This window comes from Temnothorax nylanderi, unplaced genomic scaffold (assembly GCF_030848795.1).
Source record: "Temnothorax nylanderi isolate EJ_2023f unplaced genomic scaffold, tnyl_v1.0 TNYL_tig0003_pilon, whole genome shotgun sequence".
Taxonomy (NCBI): domain Eukaryota; kingdom Metazoa; phylum Arthropoda; class Insecta; order Hymenoptera; family Formicidae; genus Temnothorax; species Temnothorax nylanderi.
Genome location: NW_027249065.1, coordinates 567,235 through 584,825, shown reverse-complemented (window position 1 = coordinate 584,825; position 17,591 = coordinate 567,235). Strand labels below are relative to the sequence as shown.

At 34.1% G+C, this 17,591-nt stretch overlaps 2 protein-coding genes across 3 annotated transcripts; one reads left to right on the top strand and one right to left on the bottom strand.

Annotated features, from left to right (window-relative positions):
- The first annotated feature begins 339 nt into the window (after positions 1 to 339).
- Positions 340 to 3,364, top strand: LOC139770712 (uncharacterized). The gene is made up of 2 exons (XM_071702830.1): positions 340 to 612; positions 1,242 to 3,364. Exon 2 carries the CDS (start codon positions 1,250 to 1,252, stop codon positions 2,738 to 2,740), a length of 1,491 nt encoding a protein of 496 aa, XP_071558931.1. The 5' UTR covers positions 340 to 612; positions 1,242 to 1,249; the 3' UTR covers positions 2,741 to 3,364.
- LOC139770694 (alkaline phosphatase 4-like) lies at positions 3,219 to 12,443 on the bottom strand. 2 transcript variants are annotated; one of them, XM_071702822.1, is made up of 9 exons: positions 12,111 to 12,442; positions 9,669 to 9,769; positions 8,658 to 8,878; positions 8,017 to 8,209; positions 6,256 to 6,422; positions 5,631 to 5,933; positions 4,340 to 4,766; positions 4,073 to 4,251; positions 3,219 to 3,561 (listed from the first exon to the last, which is right to left on the bottom strand). In XM_071702822.1, the coding sequence occupies exons 2-9, from the start codon at positions 9,751 to 9,753 to the stop codon at positions 3,556 to 3,558; spliced, it is 1,581 nt and encodes a 526-aa protein (XP_071558923.1). In that variant the 5' UTR covers positions 9,754 to 9,769; positions 12,111 to 12,442; the 3' UTR covers positions 3,219 to 3,555. The 2 variants fall into 2 exon arrangements, with proteins under 2 accessions (XP_071558923.1, XP_071558916.1); XM_071702815.1 differs by having other exon boundaries at positions 3,219 to 4,251; positions 12,111 to 12,443.
- Between the last annotated feature and the right edge of the window lie 5,148 nt (positions 12,444 to 17,591).

The window sequence follows — 17,591 nt, the reverse complement described above, 5'->3', positions numbered from 1 at the left end:
TCTTCGCGAATGTCGAGGATGATAGGATAAATTTGCATTCGTGACAATATCATCTGTAACGTTAATAATAGCTTGTGGACGTAAAACGCGCATGCACACACACATACACACACAACACTCGTAATTAATTCTCGTATAGAAGTTATATTATTCATATCAGATGTACTAAATGCATTATGCTTACAAATTGGGACGTCAAAGTTCTGTTACCGTTTATTATTTCAGTTGATGTGTCGGTTGCTTCGAAATATACCACTCTCTTTCTCTCTCTTTCGAGAAAAACGTCGCTCATTTGGCTATTCGTCTTCGAATAAAGTTTATTCTCAGTACGGTGCTTGAAATACCTTATGTCTGGGCGACTAGGCATAGTGCCCATCGACGTACTAGCAGCCCTGATAATACCTCGCAGCGCCTTGAACGGTCGAGGTGTCTGGTCCTCGACCAAATCAAATCGTGACGTTAAGTCGCTTCTCTAAGTTACGAGGGAATTTCAAAATCAAGATAATCTCGATAATAGTGGTATCATTATTAACGCAACGCTCTTTACGTTGTACATAATATTTTTTAACTATTGAATAATCGTTGTTTCTGAAGAGTGAAGAATCTTCGAAGGTAAGTATTTAAGTTTTTAATTAATTTTTAATAATTTGTTATGCCAGTTATTATTTTATTATGATTTATTTTGTTAATATACGCGGAGGGTAGTAATGTTAGTAATGCATTTAAAATTGCAAATGAATGATTTCTCGTTTCAATGATAGCGTAACGTATAGTGGAATACGGTGTGCTAAATTGGAAGATAATTGTTTTCTCTTTTCGAGAGATGTAGAATAGGTCATTAAACGCAAGTAGAACCTGTCGCGGTTGGGTTTAATTATTTGCGTTTGCGGTACACCCGGTTTATTAATTACGAACGCGTGACCTCCGTGTTGTAATATTCTAAAATAATGGTTTAGATATGTTCTTCGACGGGACGCAGTTATGTAACCAATCGTGTTTCGCGCTTGAAACGCTAAAATACTCGTATGCGTAACACCGCGATATATTATGTAATCGCAATTGCTTTCGAACAAATAGAATCATTTTTAATTGCATAAGCTATTTTTTTCACCTCTCATATACAATTTGAGGTATTAATTATAACGTAATGCGATCGCTTACTTAGTTGAAACAAATTGATTCTATTTGTTATTGTTATAAAAATCCGCTTTCGTTGCATTTATCTTGTTTCGTTGTTTCAGTTTTGACGATGGGTCGTAGAAAAAAGAATTCGAAAAGAATCGTCATTCAGAAAATTTGCAAGAGTGAGGTGACAGAAAATTCAAATTCCGACGAAAAAGAAGCAATGAAGCAAAGTAAAGAAAATCTTTTCATTGCCGAAGCTATCGACGTTTATTCACGCTTGAAATTGCCACTCGTGCATTCGATGCAGCATCGCTCGTCGGACGACAGCGACGAAGAGGACACTATCGAGCTGAACTTCTGGCCGCGTTTTGTCTTCGTGTCGAACCTATGTCCGATCTGCATAGAACGAGCGGAGGAGATCTGCGGATTTTGCGGCATGGTGTCTTACTGCACCGTCAAACATATGAAGCAAGACCGGCCGAAGCATCGCGACCTGTGTAAAGTTCTCACTGAAATCTGCACGATCGGAGGTGGTTTGTCGTCACTGTCGGAACTCAGCGCGGACGATTATCGCGTTTATCGGCTGAAATTGATCGAAATAGTACAGTATCGCTTGGACAGGCTTCTCCAGCTCTGGGAAAAGGAGATCCTTCTTTATCCTCGCGTTTGTTGCAGCTGTCGTCGCTTCTCGACGACTTTGAAATGCTGTCCGACTTGCGGAATCGGTTTATTCTGCGAGAATCATGACGGCGGACACGAAGAGTCGTGTCGAGAGTTTCAGGTGTTTCGCAGGGTACTGTTCATGCAGCACAAAGTCGGTCACGTTGATCCCGAGATTCCGGATACCTTCCAGAAAGGACCGTTTTATCTGCCGGATAATTTTGATTTGTTAATGGCACAGCTTTACGGTCACTCGACATATTATTGCGATATGGATTGCTACACGTATTGCAGTCTCTCTCATATATCGACCATTCCATTGACGGCTTTGTATTCCATGCAAATTTCTTGCCTGAATTGGAAGACTATCGATACTTTCGTGGTCCACGTGATAGGTGCCGAGTTTCAATTCGAATGTATAAATCTGCATGTGTGGGAAAAACTCTTTCTGCACCTCCTTCCGAATTTAAAGCATCTCAAATTGATGTTCATCGGTCCGGAACTGAGTTTGCCGGTGGTGCCGTTAGACCTGTTGACCGCTGTGAAGATCTGTTCGACTTGCAAATCGTCCGGTCGACGAGTAAACGTTTCGTTCCATCCTGGAAAAGTCTATCACGATTTCTGTCGTTCCAAACAGTTCGTAGAACCGCACCTCGTGTGTCTCTTTAATCCGGGTCTTTATCGCGAAACTGGTTTTGAAGGTAAGGACACGTGGCCGGAGACGATACGAGAATTCTGTAAAACGAAAGTCCCCGTTTGCGTGACGTCTTACACGAAGCAGGAAATTCCTCGAGAGATGATCAGGATAAAATCAATCGCTGATGTAGAGACAATTTTGGAGCCACGAAGAAATCCATTCGCTTCGATCAAACCCGACAGAAATTTTGTCAGTGACGATACGGCGCCACTTATCTATAAAAATTATTATCTCGTTATTGTTAGAGGAAAATCATAAGCAAGGTTGAAAGGGATATTTTTCTTAAAGTTATTTTATACTTAATTCCGCACGAATACTTTCCTAGAATATTTTACATTTGCTTCTATATCTCTTTTAATTTCTAGTACTACTTCTATTTTATATGCATGCAAATGTATGTGAAATTCATAAAGAGATTATATGTACAATATGATAACCACATAAAATTTGACAACTCGCTAAATATTTTTTGTTATCATAGTTGTCCCTATTCCGAATTGGATCAAATTTGTACTTAATCTACAATATTAAGTGATTTATTGTCTCGCTCATGTATTATTTATGTATTTAAATAATTATAATTACGTAAACTTTACAAACAATGTAACGAGAAACTTTATTTCATCCATAATCATATTATAATTTATGTATAATTTATGTATGATTAAGGCATCCAGGTCAGAAATTGTTTTATCAGTTTGTAACAAAATATACTGTGATATACAATGCGCTAGTATATACATAAGTTTATATTTATTTTGTATAAGTAACATGTTAAAGTACATAAAAACTATTTCATTTCTCTTATATTTCGAAGGATGATTTTCTATATTACAGCAATTTTACTTATTTTATACAACCTTACGTATTTCGTATAAAAAGTACTAGACAGAATTTTGTTCGCGATAATTTAATGGTAATATCACCTTCGTCTAAAACATGGCAATGTATTATATTACGAAGTCATACGGCTGTTAGCACTTTCCTATCATTATTTTGAAATCCTGTAAACTTGTGTTTAATACGTGGATAATGCCATCCAAGTTTGTCCATGCTTGAAAATAAATTCGTCATCATTGCTGCAATAACCCAAAAAGATCATCGTGTTACTCGTGTTCATATGAAACCCGCGATCAATAATCACGATTATTTGTTGAACTCTAAACAATAAATAAAATTATAGATAATAATATATCGTCAAAATGTAATTACATCCATGAGAAACATAGGAATTTAAAGAGATTACAGTAAAAGGAGATTACAGTAAAATCGTATATGGTATTTGCAATCATAACTTGTTTAGTCTATTACAAATATCGCAGATCTGCATCGCAAAAGAAACCTTATTGCGTCATATTATATGTATATCAAGATTTGAAGTTGGAATACTCCTCTCGATAAAGACACAAGAAAAGGATATCTCTTAAATATTTTTTTGTACTTAAATAAATATGATTTATTACTCGAAATGAATTCTTCTCACGGCGCATCATTAGTTATTTGGCTAACGAAAAGAAAATGTAATGACGTTTATCACAGTTGTATAAAGATCGCCGTAAACAGGAAAGTTATTATTATCGCAAACGATACCGTGTTTTGTCCGGCTGAATTTTTCTTAGAGTTTGGTGGTGCCATATTGACGTCGTAAAAGTAACGACGATAAGCGCTGTCACAATGAGACGGCCAGTCTTTAAAGCATGCCGCATACGCTACGGCGTGAGCAATGTAATTTTGCTCAAAAGTACCTCGGAACAGGTGCGAATAGGAGCCTGCAAAAGATATTATTTATCCCATCGTTTTCTAAAATTATTAGCAGAATTATTAGCAGAAATTTATTAAGAAAATTGCATTTTTTACCGGTAGCATAAACCCCGACATCTTCTCCGCCGTGAGTCTCGTCCTTGAGGTATTTGCCAGCAAAGTGCCTGTAGAAGGGTTCGTCGCGAGTCTGATCTTCCTCGACTTTTCTCCAGGTCTCGTTGACGTTGTTGCTGCTGTCGTTTCTTCGATGGTAGTAGAATCCTGGACCGTTAGCGTAGGAGAGCGTTTCGTAGGCTTCCCTGCTAGATGATTTGCTGGCGAAACCAAGGATATCGTTGCCTCTCTCGGGATATCCGTTCAGTGTGAACGAATGCGAGTGATCGGCTGTGACGATGATTAACGTTTCTTCCATATTTAACAGCCGTAGAGCCACCTTAACTGCCTCGTCGAGTTCGTACAACTCGCGCAGTGCCAGTTTCGCCCAATTGCCGTGGTGGGCCAAATCGATTTTGCCACTCTCGACCTGAAAGATCGAAGAATAGTTGAAAAAAAGAAAAACTATCAGTTCACTGTTAATATTCCAATTTCGAGTTACGCTCTGCGCGATACTTTGAAAACAGAACAAGATTGCAGCGCTCTCAAATTATGCGTAGAATTATGCGCTCAAATAGCACGACCTCGACATGCATCCGGGAAGATGAAGTCTAAGAACAAATGGCTAATTGTAAGAACGCATTACACGAAAATGGTCATCAACGCGTAATTTGCATAAGAATAGCATTATCGTGTATCCGTCAGGATTCCTTGATGTGTAGTCTCGATTTCGTTTCATTAATGTCGTTTTAATATTCATCGAGGGCATTATCCTATAAGGCCCGTCCGTAGCAATCTGACTTACGTCCGTTATAAATATTCAATGCTGTTCAGCGGTGACTACACTGTTCAATGGAAAAAAAAACCAAGAACGAAGGTAATCGTTTCTCACAGTTTTTTGGACGCTGAAAATTATCATGTTTACCAAATTTGTTTATCACTTCACAAATTTGTGTTAAAATTAAAAAAAGGGACAATTTCAATATTTTGTTCTACTATGATATGTGATATGCAGTTACGACTTAAGGATCTATCAAATATTTTTTAAGAAAATTTGTGTACTTGGAAATACACGAAAAATTTATTATTTTATATCTCTCGCTTTAATAACGGCGTGCTGCTCTTATTTGCCTTATGTGATGATATTGATTATTTTTTAATTACGTTATTTAAATTCAAACTGGAGCAATTTAATAAACGAGATTATATTTAGCACCGAAAAACTACGGGAAATGATTATCTTTTTTCTTGTGTTCGAAAAGAAAGTAATTTTTTGTTGGACAGTGTTACTGACCATTAGCAGAAATCCATTTTTGTTCTTCTTCAGCAATCGTATGGCCTGCGTCGTCATATTCGCTAGCGAGGGTATCTCGTCAGTCTTCACGGCGTGGTAGGGCATGTGACCAGGTGAGAAAACACCAAAGATGTGCGATGTGTTACCTATATCGATGGACATGAGGTCCTGCATGTTGGTGACGGCTCTTCCTTTGGGATGACTCGCTTGCCATTCGTCTACTAAGTTTCTGCCATCAGATCGCGAGAAATCATTCGTATTCAATTTCAAGCCCATTTTTTGTGCTCCGCCACCCAAGATAACCTTTTAAAAGATATGGATTCAATATTAGATTCAAATTGCAATAGCGAATTTAGATTATTTGAATAAAAAACAGGATATTATATCGTAGATCTCTAGAAAAACGTTACGAAGCAGAATAAGCTTGATAGGTGGATTATATATTTCCCATTGTGGATATTTCTATAATGTGATAAATCATTTTCTTTAACGATACTAATACTTTTTTTATTATCATGTTCTATTGTGTATTTATTATACACAATTTCTATTTGCTGTTAATCTGTTAGATTTGAAATTATATTGATCTATACAAATGTAAAGATGCGCAGATGCGATAAATTACCTTAAACTGACTTCCTGGTTCATCCTCAATGAGTTGTCTTGCGATGTCTTTAATGCATGATTGTTGATCCTTCGGTACGTCACTATCGGATTCCCAATCTCGATGATTAATGTGCGCGTAAAGTCCCGCCGGAGTGGCATGGGTGATGCGAGTAGTGGTAACAAATCCTGTTAATTAATTATGCACGAGTTATTTCTTAAATTTGTTTACTTCTGAATAGCAATAAGAATGATTAGAATTAAAAGTCTTCAGTAATTTCATAGATTAGAATCCTAAAAATAACGTGATATAATATGTTATAAATATAAAACTTCTGTCACATAAAGTATATGTATGCTATATATTATGTTGCAATTTGTAAAGATACTTATATTGGATTTCGACGCGCATATTCTGACTGTACGCTGATGATTTATTCATGCAGAGCAACGTAACGAAAAAATGACCAGTGGCGAAGGTCAAGATACAATGGGAAACGAATGCGTTAAATACTAATCAGCGAGTCATGTAAAAAGCTTCCATTATTTTGCCAAAGTAGAAATCAGTCATGGCCGACCGATCGTCCGCGACACGGTAGAAGGTCGGCTTATGACCTCCTCGTTTATTGAGTATACTTTCACTGTGGTGTATGACTTCAACAAGGTTCATTCAGACTAACACTTATGTTAATGAAATAGCCGATCACGCATGACACGTGTTCTCTATAGGATTGATACTCGTAATCATTCGTATATCACGTGAGTACAATTTATATTCGACTGCCGCTTCTAAAAATATCCTCAATAATCTAAATGTTTCTTCAGTCTAGTTTCCTCAGTTTAAATTTGATAAATTCTCAGCGAAAGCGCGTTTTTAAGCTTTTGCCTGAAAAACGGTGGTTACATAAAGAAATAAATATTAATTTCATTAAACCAGAGAGAAGTTAGCATCAAATATATAAATTATATATTTCGTAAGATTAACTTTGAATTATTAGCATGATTTCAATTTGGATTTGTTTGTTTAATATAAATTGTAATTATAAATACGAGATATGTATTATCAAACGATCATGATCAAATTTACTACGTATGCACGATGAATAAATTATATCCACCGACAAGAAAATTTATGAAATTAAATTAAAAAATTAAAATCATATTTTTAATAATCCATACATAATGTGATCATGCGTACAATACTAAACTTGATCGCTTAAGCTTATTATATGTTGATGATAAAAATTGATAGATTTCTTATCTCAATGTCATACCGTGTAGAAAAATTCGCTTAGTCAAGAGTTTAATCAACCGACAACGGTCGGCGATGCATGAGAGATTTCGATCTGTTTCTTCTGATCGGTTTCTACTTTCCAAGAATATTTGAAATACTTAAATCTGAAGCACAGATTTATGTCAAGGTTTGATCTGACTGTGTTGAATGACTATTATTGATTATGCACTCGAAATTTGTCGACCGAACGAAGTTTCAAACCGCGAGTAATAGCAGCTCTATTGTCACAGCCGAGTTCTTAGTTAGCTTGAGATTTTTTTTCGGTGTGGTTGCTTATAATGCAGACGAAATGTTCAATCATAAAAACTTCCTCGCCTAAAATTATTTTCTTATAGCTCCATAAATAATTCTAAGCTAATGACTCCAGATAGAATGAGATAATCTTATGAGAAATAATTTATGCAAAACTAGAAGGTGTAGACAGTTTTAAATCTTTTAGTTAATGGAGAAGAAAGATATATTATAGTTTTCAAAGGTCAAAGCTCTCACCAGTATCCATGCCGGATTGCTGCGCCCAATCAGCTACCGTGGTGACTTTGCTTAATGCGTTGATTTTCTTATCACATTTGCTATTTTCGGCTCTGGCATCCAGTCCAATAAGCCTGTATTTGGTTTTTACGCCAGAAAATATAGCAGTTGCCGTCCCCGCCGAATCCGGTACTTGCTTGTCTACGTTGTAAGTCTACAAATGTATGATAATTGTGAGATATTTGTATTTAACGTGTGATGTAGTTTCGATAACCGATAACGAGTGTTCGGTTTAAGGAAATAATCTCTCGTACATTATCGGCATCAATCGAAATTTTCGAAGCACGAGACTCGACCGATATATTGTAATCGTTGTCACGTTTATCTTTTCCGGTAGCGTGATAAAATATATTACGTCAATGTAGAGGCGTGATATAAGTTAACAAATTCTCATGCTTGGGGAGCAATCAGAAGATCGATGGAGATTAATTGTAATGCGAACATCGTGTTTGTCGTATTTTCTTGTCGAGGATAGACGCGGCGTCCTTATCAAAGGCGCGGAATTAAGCGGCTTAACGTGACGGGATTTCCCAATATCGTTGCGCCTCGCGAGACCGCCCCGTCGAGATTGAAGGCACGATCGATGCAATTTGAATGTCTACCTTGGCGAGGCCGGTGTTGGAGAATTTCTCGAACGCGAGTTGGTATTCTTCACCGCTTTGGCCATTGAGCTGACCTATATAGATTCGACCGGACGTAATGGTGGACAGGCCCATACCGTCCCCGATGAAGATGATCACGTTTTTGGCACGATTCTCGTTTTTCTGCTCCGACAGGATTCTGTGCAGGGTTTCTTGGCCGGACTTCAGCCAGAAGGACATATCTGATAAGAGATCAGAATTTCGCTTCGTTGCCAAGGAATACAATCGATTGATCGTGATAGGACGGATAGGACGGAATTAAAACCGAAAATTTAAAAATATTGAAAAAAATATTTGAAGGAATAATGAGAAGTCTTCCATTATCTCTTAATAATTATAATACTATCTAAAATGTAATTTTATCTACGATAGAAGTTTTATCTATATAGAAAAAGATAAAGTAAAATTTGATCAAAGTTAAGTTACTAATCAATATGTGTAAATTAAGTTTAAGACATTTGCGCTGTGTGCTTATTGATTTTGGAAATTAAAATAATAATGTTGTTATCAATGAACAATTTTGTATTGACAAAAGCTATTTTGTGAGATATATCCCTAAATTTATAACTTGCAATAACACATAAACAGCTTGTTATTTAACAAACCAATATCGATGCGGAAAAACCTTAGGTATCGATACTGATCGATGAAGACCGAACTTCGCATATTATTTTATCGATTTTTTATGATACGACAAAATTTACGTAACTTTGATTTGACCGATCAAAGCACAATCTGCTTTTTTCCAGAAATTTATCAATGAATGACGCAAAAGAGTACTTTGAAATTTTTTTATATATTTATTATAGGCACGTTTAAAATTTGCAACGGACATATGCTTATTAATATTATAATTATGAAAATTTGAAGAACATGAAATCTTAAACTTATGTTTGTGGTATTTATTTAAGAACTTTGGCATCTAATTTGAATATATGTCAATTATTTTATAGTATGACGATTATAACAAACCTTCATAATCCGTGGATCCTTTACGTATCGCTTCGGAATCTCGAAGAGCTGCCACGATGCAAAGTAATAGAATGTAGTGCTTCATTGTGAATGTTTTTTCTCTGCAATAAATAAAAAATTCATCATTATTATTCTATAGAGAGGAATTTTCCTTTTTGTATCTTATTATTAATGATGAGTAAAATTATATTTATTGTTCATTGTCAAAGTTATTATTAAATTATTATTATTTTTATTAAATTTAGAAATGTTGGTTCAATTATTCTTATTATTTTAATAGTACATTTTTCTGATTAGGTTTTTACATAATTCTCTTTAAACCAAATTAGAAACTTTGGTTTGCCAGTAAATAATTAACAATAAGGATTTTTACTCGACCCACTGGTCACGTTTATTAATTATAATCGTTAGACATTGCAATCATTGGCTTTGGTCCTTTTTAAGTGTAAATCTAAGTCATAAACGCAGTATAATGCAGCCTTCAACAAACATCTCACTAGTCATGACATTGCACCAAAACAAGTCATAAATCTGAAAGATGTTCCGTGTGTGTGTCATATAGACGGTAAAATAATACATGTAACAGTAACAATGTCTCAATTTTATAAAACTTATGAAAATAGTATTAAGAAACATAGCACCACTCAATAGCGAACGATAGAAATTTGATTACTGCATTACTACATTACTGATTTTATGACTTATTTATCAGATTTACACTTGAGAGGGCCAAAATTAATGGTCGGAATGTCGTGAGGATTATAATTAATAAATGTGGGTCAGTTAGATCGAATAAAAATTCTTATTGATAATTCTCTTTGTTTCATGCACACTGTATCAATAATTTATTAATGATCTCTAAATCATTAAACTGAGACTAACTTAAATGTGAATAAACTATGTACACATAATTAGTTCTTGAGAATTTTCAAGGAAATGTCAAAATCTGTAAGTTTTTTTTTAATTAGTGGATTGGCTTTTATTTTTAATTAGTTGCTATAACACTAATTAGACTTGTTCAGAATTCTATTGAAATATAATAAAATAATGTAAGATATAAGTTTTATATTTTAAAAAAGCATTTAAAATTTGATTGACAATAATGTGGATATTGTTAGTAATATGGTCTTTTACCCTACTAATACTATAGTCAGCATAAATTGTGGCTCACTCGACGCGATCAGCTGTTCCTAATTTAACGCACCATTAGCTTTGCATTAAACGATCATCATAGGTGATAAAGGGGAACTGTATATAAGAGTCAATTACCAAGCTAATAAAATTACTATAATGACAAATGTATCCTACTTATACCGGGGAGTTCTGGCTCGATCGGCTTTGCGATTCTTCTTGCACACTTTTCCCACGTTTACATAAACGCTTGCAAGTACTTTGCGCACAATTCTGTTTGTAATTTTCCGTTTTTGAAGCGAAACACACAACTATTGTATAACTTCGTAGTTTCTTTGCGAAATGTATGTATTGTTATCCTGATCGAAAATTGTTTGGTTACGACAGCATATAATTGAGTATAATTACACGCTGACCACGATTATCTTTACCTTCTATGCGACATCTGGAAGAATGTAAGGAACAATTTGTTTGCTAACAAGTTGAGGAAGAGAAAAATGATACTTTATATATGTTGTATTATTTTTATATGGAGGAATAAAGGCCATAGTGGTGTAAGTCAAATTTTTAAAAATATTAACTCGTGTGCATAGATGCAATCTATACAATATATACATTGCATCTATGCACACGAGTCAATATTTTAAAGAATTTGACTTATACCACTATGACCTTTACCCCTCCATATACTCGGACATTAAACAATAATATAGATGTGTATGTGTTAAGATATCTCATTATAATTATTATAAATATCTATTAAATTATATGATAATATTCATGCCGTGTGTACAATAATCTTAAATCATTTTTTGATAATCGGATAATTTCAAGATAATTTTTATTTTTAAGTATTAATTGCATTAAGTCCTCTATTTTTTTTTTTATAAAATTTAGAATGTTTAAGAAAGTGTATTATACCTATTTCATTTAAATGGAATAGAAATAAATGTATTTCATTATTTTCCAAGTTTGGGAAGATAATTAGCTCTCTGTATTATTACTTAACTCGCTAATAATAGCTTATACCAATTCGGCTTGTAATAATTCGGTAAAATTCCCGGTTATTTATTTCTATCAAATCTATCGCGAGATTAAATTGACAATTTTTCAGAACATTATTTGAACGACGATACGGATTGACGATATTAACGTGTATACATTCGAACGGGGTCGCTCGCCGACCTAGTTCCTATCTCGCTGCCTCTTCAGCAAGCTTGATTGTTCGAATCTTCTCACGTGTTCCTCAAGCACCCCGAGATGCAGCTTTAATCTTGCACGCAGCAAATGGCAAACCGAGTTACCACTTACCTGAGGTGTCGTAAAGGAACTCGGTATACGGCGTGTCACCACGACGCGACGGTGTCAATTCGATTGGACCTGTCGATACGTCAATTCAACGATGTCTCGGCAATGCGCGTCTTGAAGCGTGACATCGTCGGGAATGAAGCACGCGGCACAGCGAGCGGCGTCCTTTAAATCGCGTCTCGTAATCACCTCGCCACTTCTCCAGTCGATCAGTCGCCGATAGTATCCGTAATAAAAGCCGCCCGCGGCCGGCTCTGACTTCTTTTCGGTTCGCGCGATGCGGCCGGAAAGCGCGAGTTTAAAGCCGATGCGAGGATAGTGGAGCGTGCCCGCCAATAAGCCAGCTTTGTCACTTTATATAGCGTTTCAAAGGCCGTGGCGGCACGAGGTAGCGAAGCGTGCAAGGGACACTGGCTACGCGGATTCTGCGTGCGGAAAGGGAGAGAGAGAGAGAAGAGGGATCCCCCTCGTATACCGTGCTAATCCGACCGTAATTGACTGGCTCCCTGCCATTTTGTCTTATATTCGTGTTATGGATTCATTCGTGTACCCGGAAAGCACGAGGCACCTTACCGCGTAATCTTTCTTTGTCTGGGCGTTCGCTGACATCTCTTCATTTTTATCATAATTCTAATTTTTGCATACATAATAGAATTTAACATTAAAATTACAACCGAGAGTTTTGAAACCCCGTATGTGCAAGTAAAGGACTTAATATAGGTGAATATTTACTTGAGTAGTCTTTATCGCGAGAACAAATACCGTTAATTCGCATGGTTGCAAGTTGCAACCTTAGTTTTTCTTATATTGGAGGAGGCATTCTCCGCGCGCATTGCTCTTTTATTTGTAGACCAATAGTAAATTATTGTCGAGGTAATGGTCGACAAACAAAAACGAAACGATATAAGTATCTTCATATTATGATTAATCAAAAATTATTTATGATTAATTATGATTAATCAAAAAGTAATAAGTTACTCTGTGATGTTATTTTTTATAACTATATGAAAACTCTCTATATGAAAACTAGATGAAAATTTTATATTTAAATAACAATGTTCTAATAATAATTTGTAATTTCTAAATACTTATTGTTAGTTTCTGAATATTCTTTCCAAAAAATGTTGGTTGATGAATGTTACATGATCATTAAACACAACACGTTTCATGGAATACATATAATATTGTATTGATGTAATCAATTGCACGTTAATGCAAAATACTGATATAAATCTATTGATTTATTGCATCTATTGATTATTGCATAATATTGATGTAATCAGTCGCACGTTAATGCAAAATACCGATATCTATTGATTTATTATATCTATTTTTGAGCGTATTTTTCAAGGCAAAATGTCGTTCATATTATAAAATCAACGTATATCTGTGTTGATTTCTTCCGATTTGCTATTAAAGATTGAATTCTTTCTGCACCTGTTAAAACATACTATATTACTAATGTAATATTCATTATGAAGGAATAAATCTTTTATTTAAATATGTTTAGTGTCAATGATATTTCATTAACGTAGTGAATTTCTATGCTACAAGAGATATTCTTAATTGCGTTTCTTAATTTTTTATTATCAGGTTTTATCTTTTGTTGTTTATTGTCATTTATTACATTATTAAGGTACATATAACATCCATTTCAATATTTCTCGATACCAGAAGTAGATAAGATAGGCTGTGTATTTTATACGTCTAATTATTTATTAGTTTTTTTAATTTGATACGAAACAGCAGTTTAATATCGTTTTATCGTTTATTAAAGCGAGATGAAATATCAGTGCCATTTGTACGATAATAATTGCTTCTTTAATCTTGATAACAATATCAATTTGACTCTTGTAATTATTTAATTAGTTAAAGATTAAGTACTACGTAGAATTTTTTATTTCAGAAATATCGACATGGGCAGTTTTATCGAGGCCAATGCAATTGATTATTGATAGTCTCGTTACACTTTTGGTGAGTCCAAACATATTTCTTGTATATTTCTATACTAATTAGATGTATAACAATAATGAAGTTAAGGTGCAAAACATATTTATCAATTTATAAAATTGATTTATAAAAATTTTAAGTAATCTTATCCTCGTATTATTAATTATTATTTTAAATAATCTTATCTATCCGGTAATATCCGATAATTGTATTGCTTCACAATCACTAATGAGAAACTCACTCTCTTTTCAAAAATTTATTCCGTTTTCATCTCTCCCGCATCTTTTATTTATGTGAAATTAAAGGAGTTTTCTCGTGCGTCTGTCTCGCTCCAACTTTTCATAAAAATGTCTACAAATTCATTATGCGATAATTGCTCCTAAGTACGGGTAACTAATGCAAATTGCATTACGGCCAATAACTAAAGAAAGAAAAACGTTAACGTGAAAATCCATGTATGATTTATTCTCACGAGTTAATTGTAATTGGCTTAGTTAATATAGCTTGCAGATGTATTTCTTGATTTAAGATAGTTGTACTGAAGGCTGCATAATATTATCGAGGAATTGATTAAGGAAATTTTTTTTTTCTTAACCGCGCATTAAAAATTTTTAATATTTGATATATATTTCTCTCGTAAAACATATAATGAGACATTGAAATGTTGGCATTATATTCAATTTTTATAAAGGGAAATAAGAAACAGGAATAAAATAAAAAGTGCAAGATTTCGTTTAAAAAGCTTGGAAATATGTCGATTGGGACACTTTTGCGAAACGAGTGTTGACATTGTCAGCAAAGTAATGCCGATTGACGCACGTTTCCTACAAATTGTGCAACAATCGGTGGGTTTACGAGATGACAAAGCCTCAGGTAAACAGGTAGCTGGCGTCTCATGAGATCGGATAGCGTCAGATATTATATTTACAGTACTTAAGGAACAGCGTAGAAATGTAAAATTTCGTTACCCAATCGCAAATTCATGTCTGATCCCAAACCAGAGGTGTGAATCAAGATTCACGTATCGCGATTGGTCGCAGCTATCGACACATGCGACAGGTGAGACTCTTGTCTGCAATCCATGCGTGTCCCTCGAGCGTGAATCGTGCGAGCGGAGCACGTGATTACACGGTGAAGCACGTTTTTGAGATAATGCCATCGTGATCGGTGACTGATTATTACGGCTACGAGCGGTATCATCACGATTTCTACTCATTATTGCAGTAAAGCGATAAATGACAACGCATTGCACATCTGTTAATCTGTTCGCTACCAGATACTGTATTTGAAGAACTTAAAAATATATTAGAGCGCAAAGTTCACCAGACACAATCGCTTTTGAAATCTGAAATTATCTGATTGATGGAACAAAAGTTAACTTTTACTTTAGAAATTATTTTATACGGCAATTTAACTACAGTATTAATAAATATATTTAATAACACAAAGAAATAATCACGTTGAACAGGTTTGGTTAATTAATTTAAATCAATTGAATTAATTGCAAATTTTGAAAATTTTGATCATATATTCATGTGATATTCAGAATGTTTCGTTCTTCAAGTTCTAAATTACATAAATAATCCTCGAAGATCTTAACGATATTTAGAATTTATTTCATAAAATAATTAATTAATTTATTTTTCTCCTTTCCATTTTTCAAAGAATTTGATTTGGAATTTGATTTCTCGATAGAAAGAAATTTAAATACATTTTATATAAAGGTGGAAAGAGAGCAAATACTAAATTCATCATGTTGCCAAAATGATATGTGAAACATTATCGTACTGTTTTATCTATTATTTTCATAGTTTAAAATATCTTGTTCAATAAACTTGAGACGCTATTATTAAAACTCAACCTGGAGAAGGAGTTCTTTATTATATGCGTGTGTTTAATCAAAAAGAAGATGAAGTAGAAATCAGTGATTACTAAAGTAGATCTTATCATGAGTGTTGCGTAAATTTCAGCATTCTTATCGTGCTAATTATAAATAACCATGAAGGAGAGAGACATCGTTGCGATTTAATCTTCGACACAATTGAGATACTTAAACCTAAAATTACTACTTGTATGCTGATATCAAAGATGTCGTTTGGAAAGTTATTAAGTGTTGTTAAAGTGCTGTTAAAAAAAATTGTTTTTATGCAACGAAACACAAAATTTATATTTAAAGCTTAAAGTAACTATTTTATCTGTATCTGATAATAAAATTTGGATAACGATAGACGATAAGGGAATACCCACTTATAATCAAGAAGGAAATTTATCGCCAGAGCCGATAACGAAGAAACCTATGGTTGATGCAAGTCGCATGCAGATAATTTTGCGAGAGGAAAAAAACAATTAAAAAGTAGAAGTATTAAAGCCTGAGATATTGAAATCTTAAAAGATATAGAAATTAAAGGTCATATTTTTAACAAAAGAAGTATTTATTTCGACAACCTTTGACAAATAAATACTTCTTTTGTTATTAAATATTGGCAGAACAAATTATTTATTGTATAGTCATATTTTTACATTATTACATATAATTATAGAGCGAATTATTAAGAGACATATAGATAAATAGATATATAAAATCATATTTTTATATTATTACATATAGATCGAATTATAATAAAAGACATACAGATAAATATAGATACATAAATATAATTAGATCTTATTAGAAGAGACATGTCATAAATACAGACTATAATATTATAACAATTACGTTGCATAATAGATATGATGTTACATTGCATAATAGACATAATGATTTATAAAAAAATTCCTATACATTAGTGTCTCAGATTCTAGTTGTACACAGAAAAGAAAGAAGTGTTAAATCAACACTGTTTATATCTACTCATATATACGCAAGAATATATTATCTTGAAATGAGATTATATTGCGTTAAACGAAGAAAACTTGCTTGAATCAACTCATTATATAGTTCAACCAAGAAAAAAATTGTTGAAATAAAAAGTTGAAATGTTGAAATAAAATGTTGATATTCTTATAAGAAGATTATAGTAATCTTGCGTATATATGAAACAATCTACATATTCTTATAAGAATTTCAACTTTTTTTTTCTTGGTTGAATTATATAATGACTTCATTCAAGAATTTTCTTTGTTTAACACAATATAATCTCATTTCAAGATTTCCAACTTTTCCAACGTTGAAACTAAAGATATTTTCAAATCAAGAATATTCCTTTTTTTCTGTGTACTAAACATCGAATCTCTATTTAATGATAGATGGACTACACATATACATTATGCGATTTTACTTTTATTCACTTCGTTTATTTGAATGTCTCGCGTTAAGTGGAGTAGATTTGCTCCAAATGCGGTCGTTATGCAACAACGTCTTCTCGATATGCTCGGACCAACGAACATATACGCCCGCCGTAATAACGGCTGCGAGTGGAGGCGAAGTCGTACGCCGAGAAATGCACAGGGGGGTCGTTGTCCGTTTACGAGATGGACTGCATAACAGCCGGGTGTGATGCGCTACTCGGCTGCGGCATTATGCAGGAATCTCGG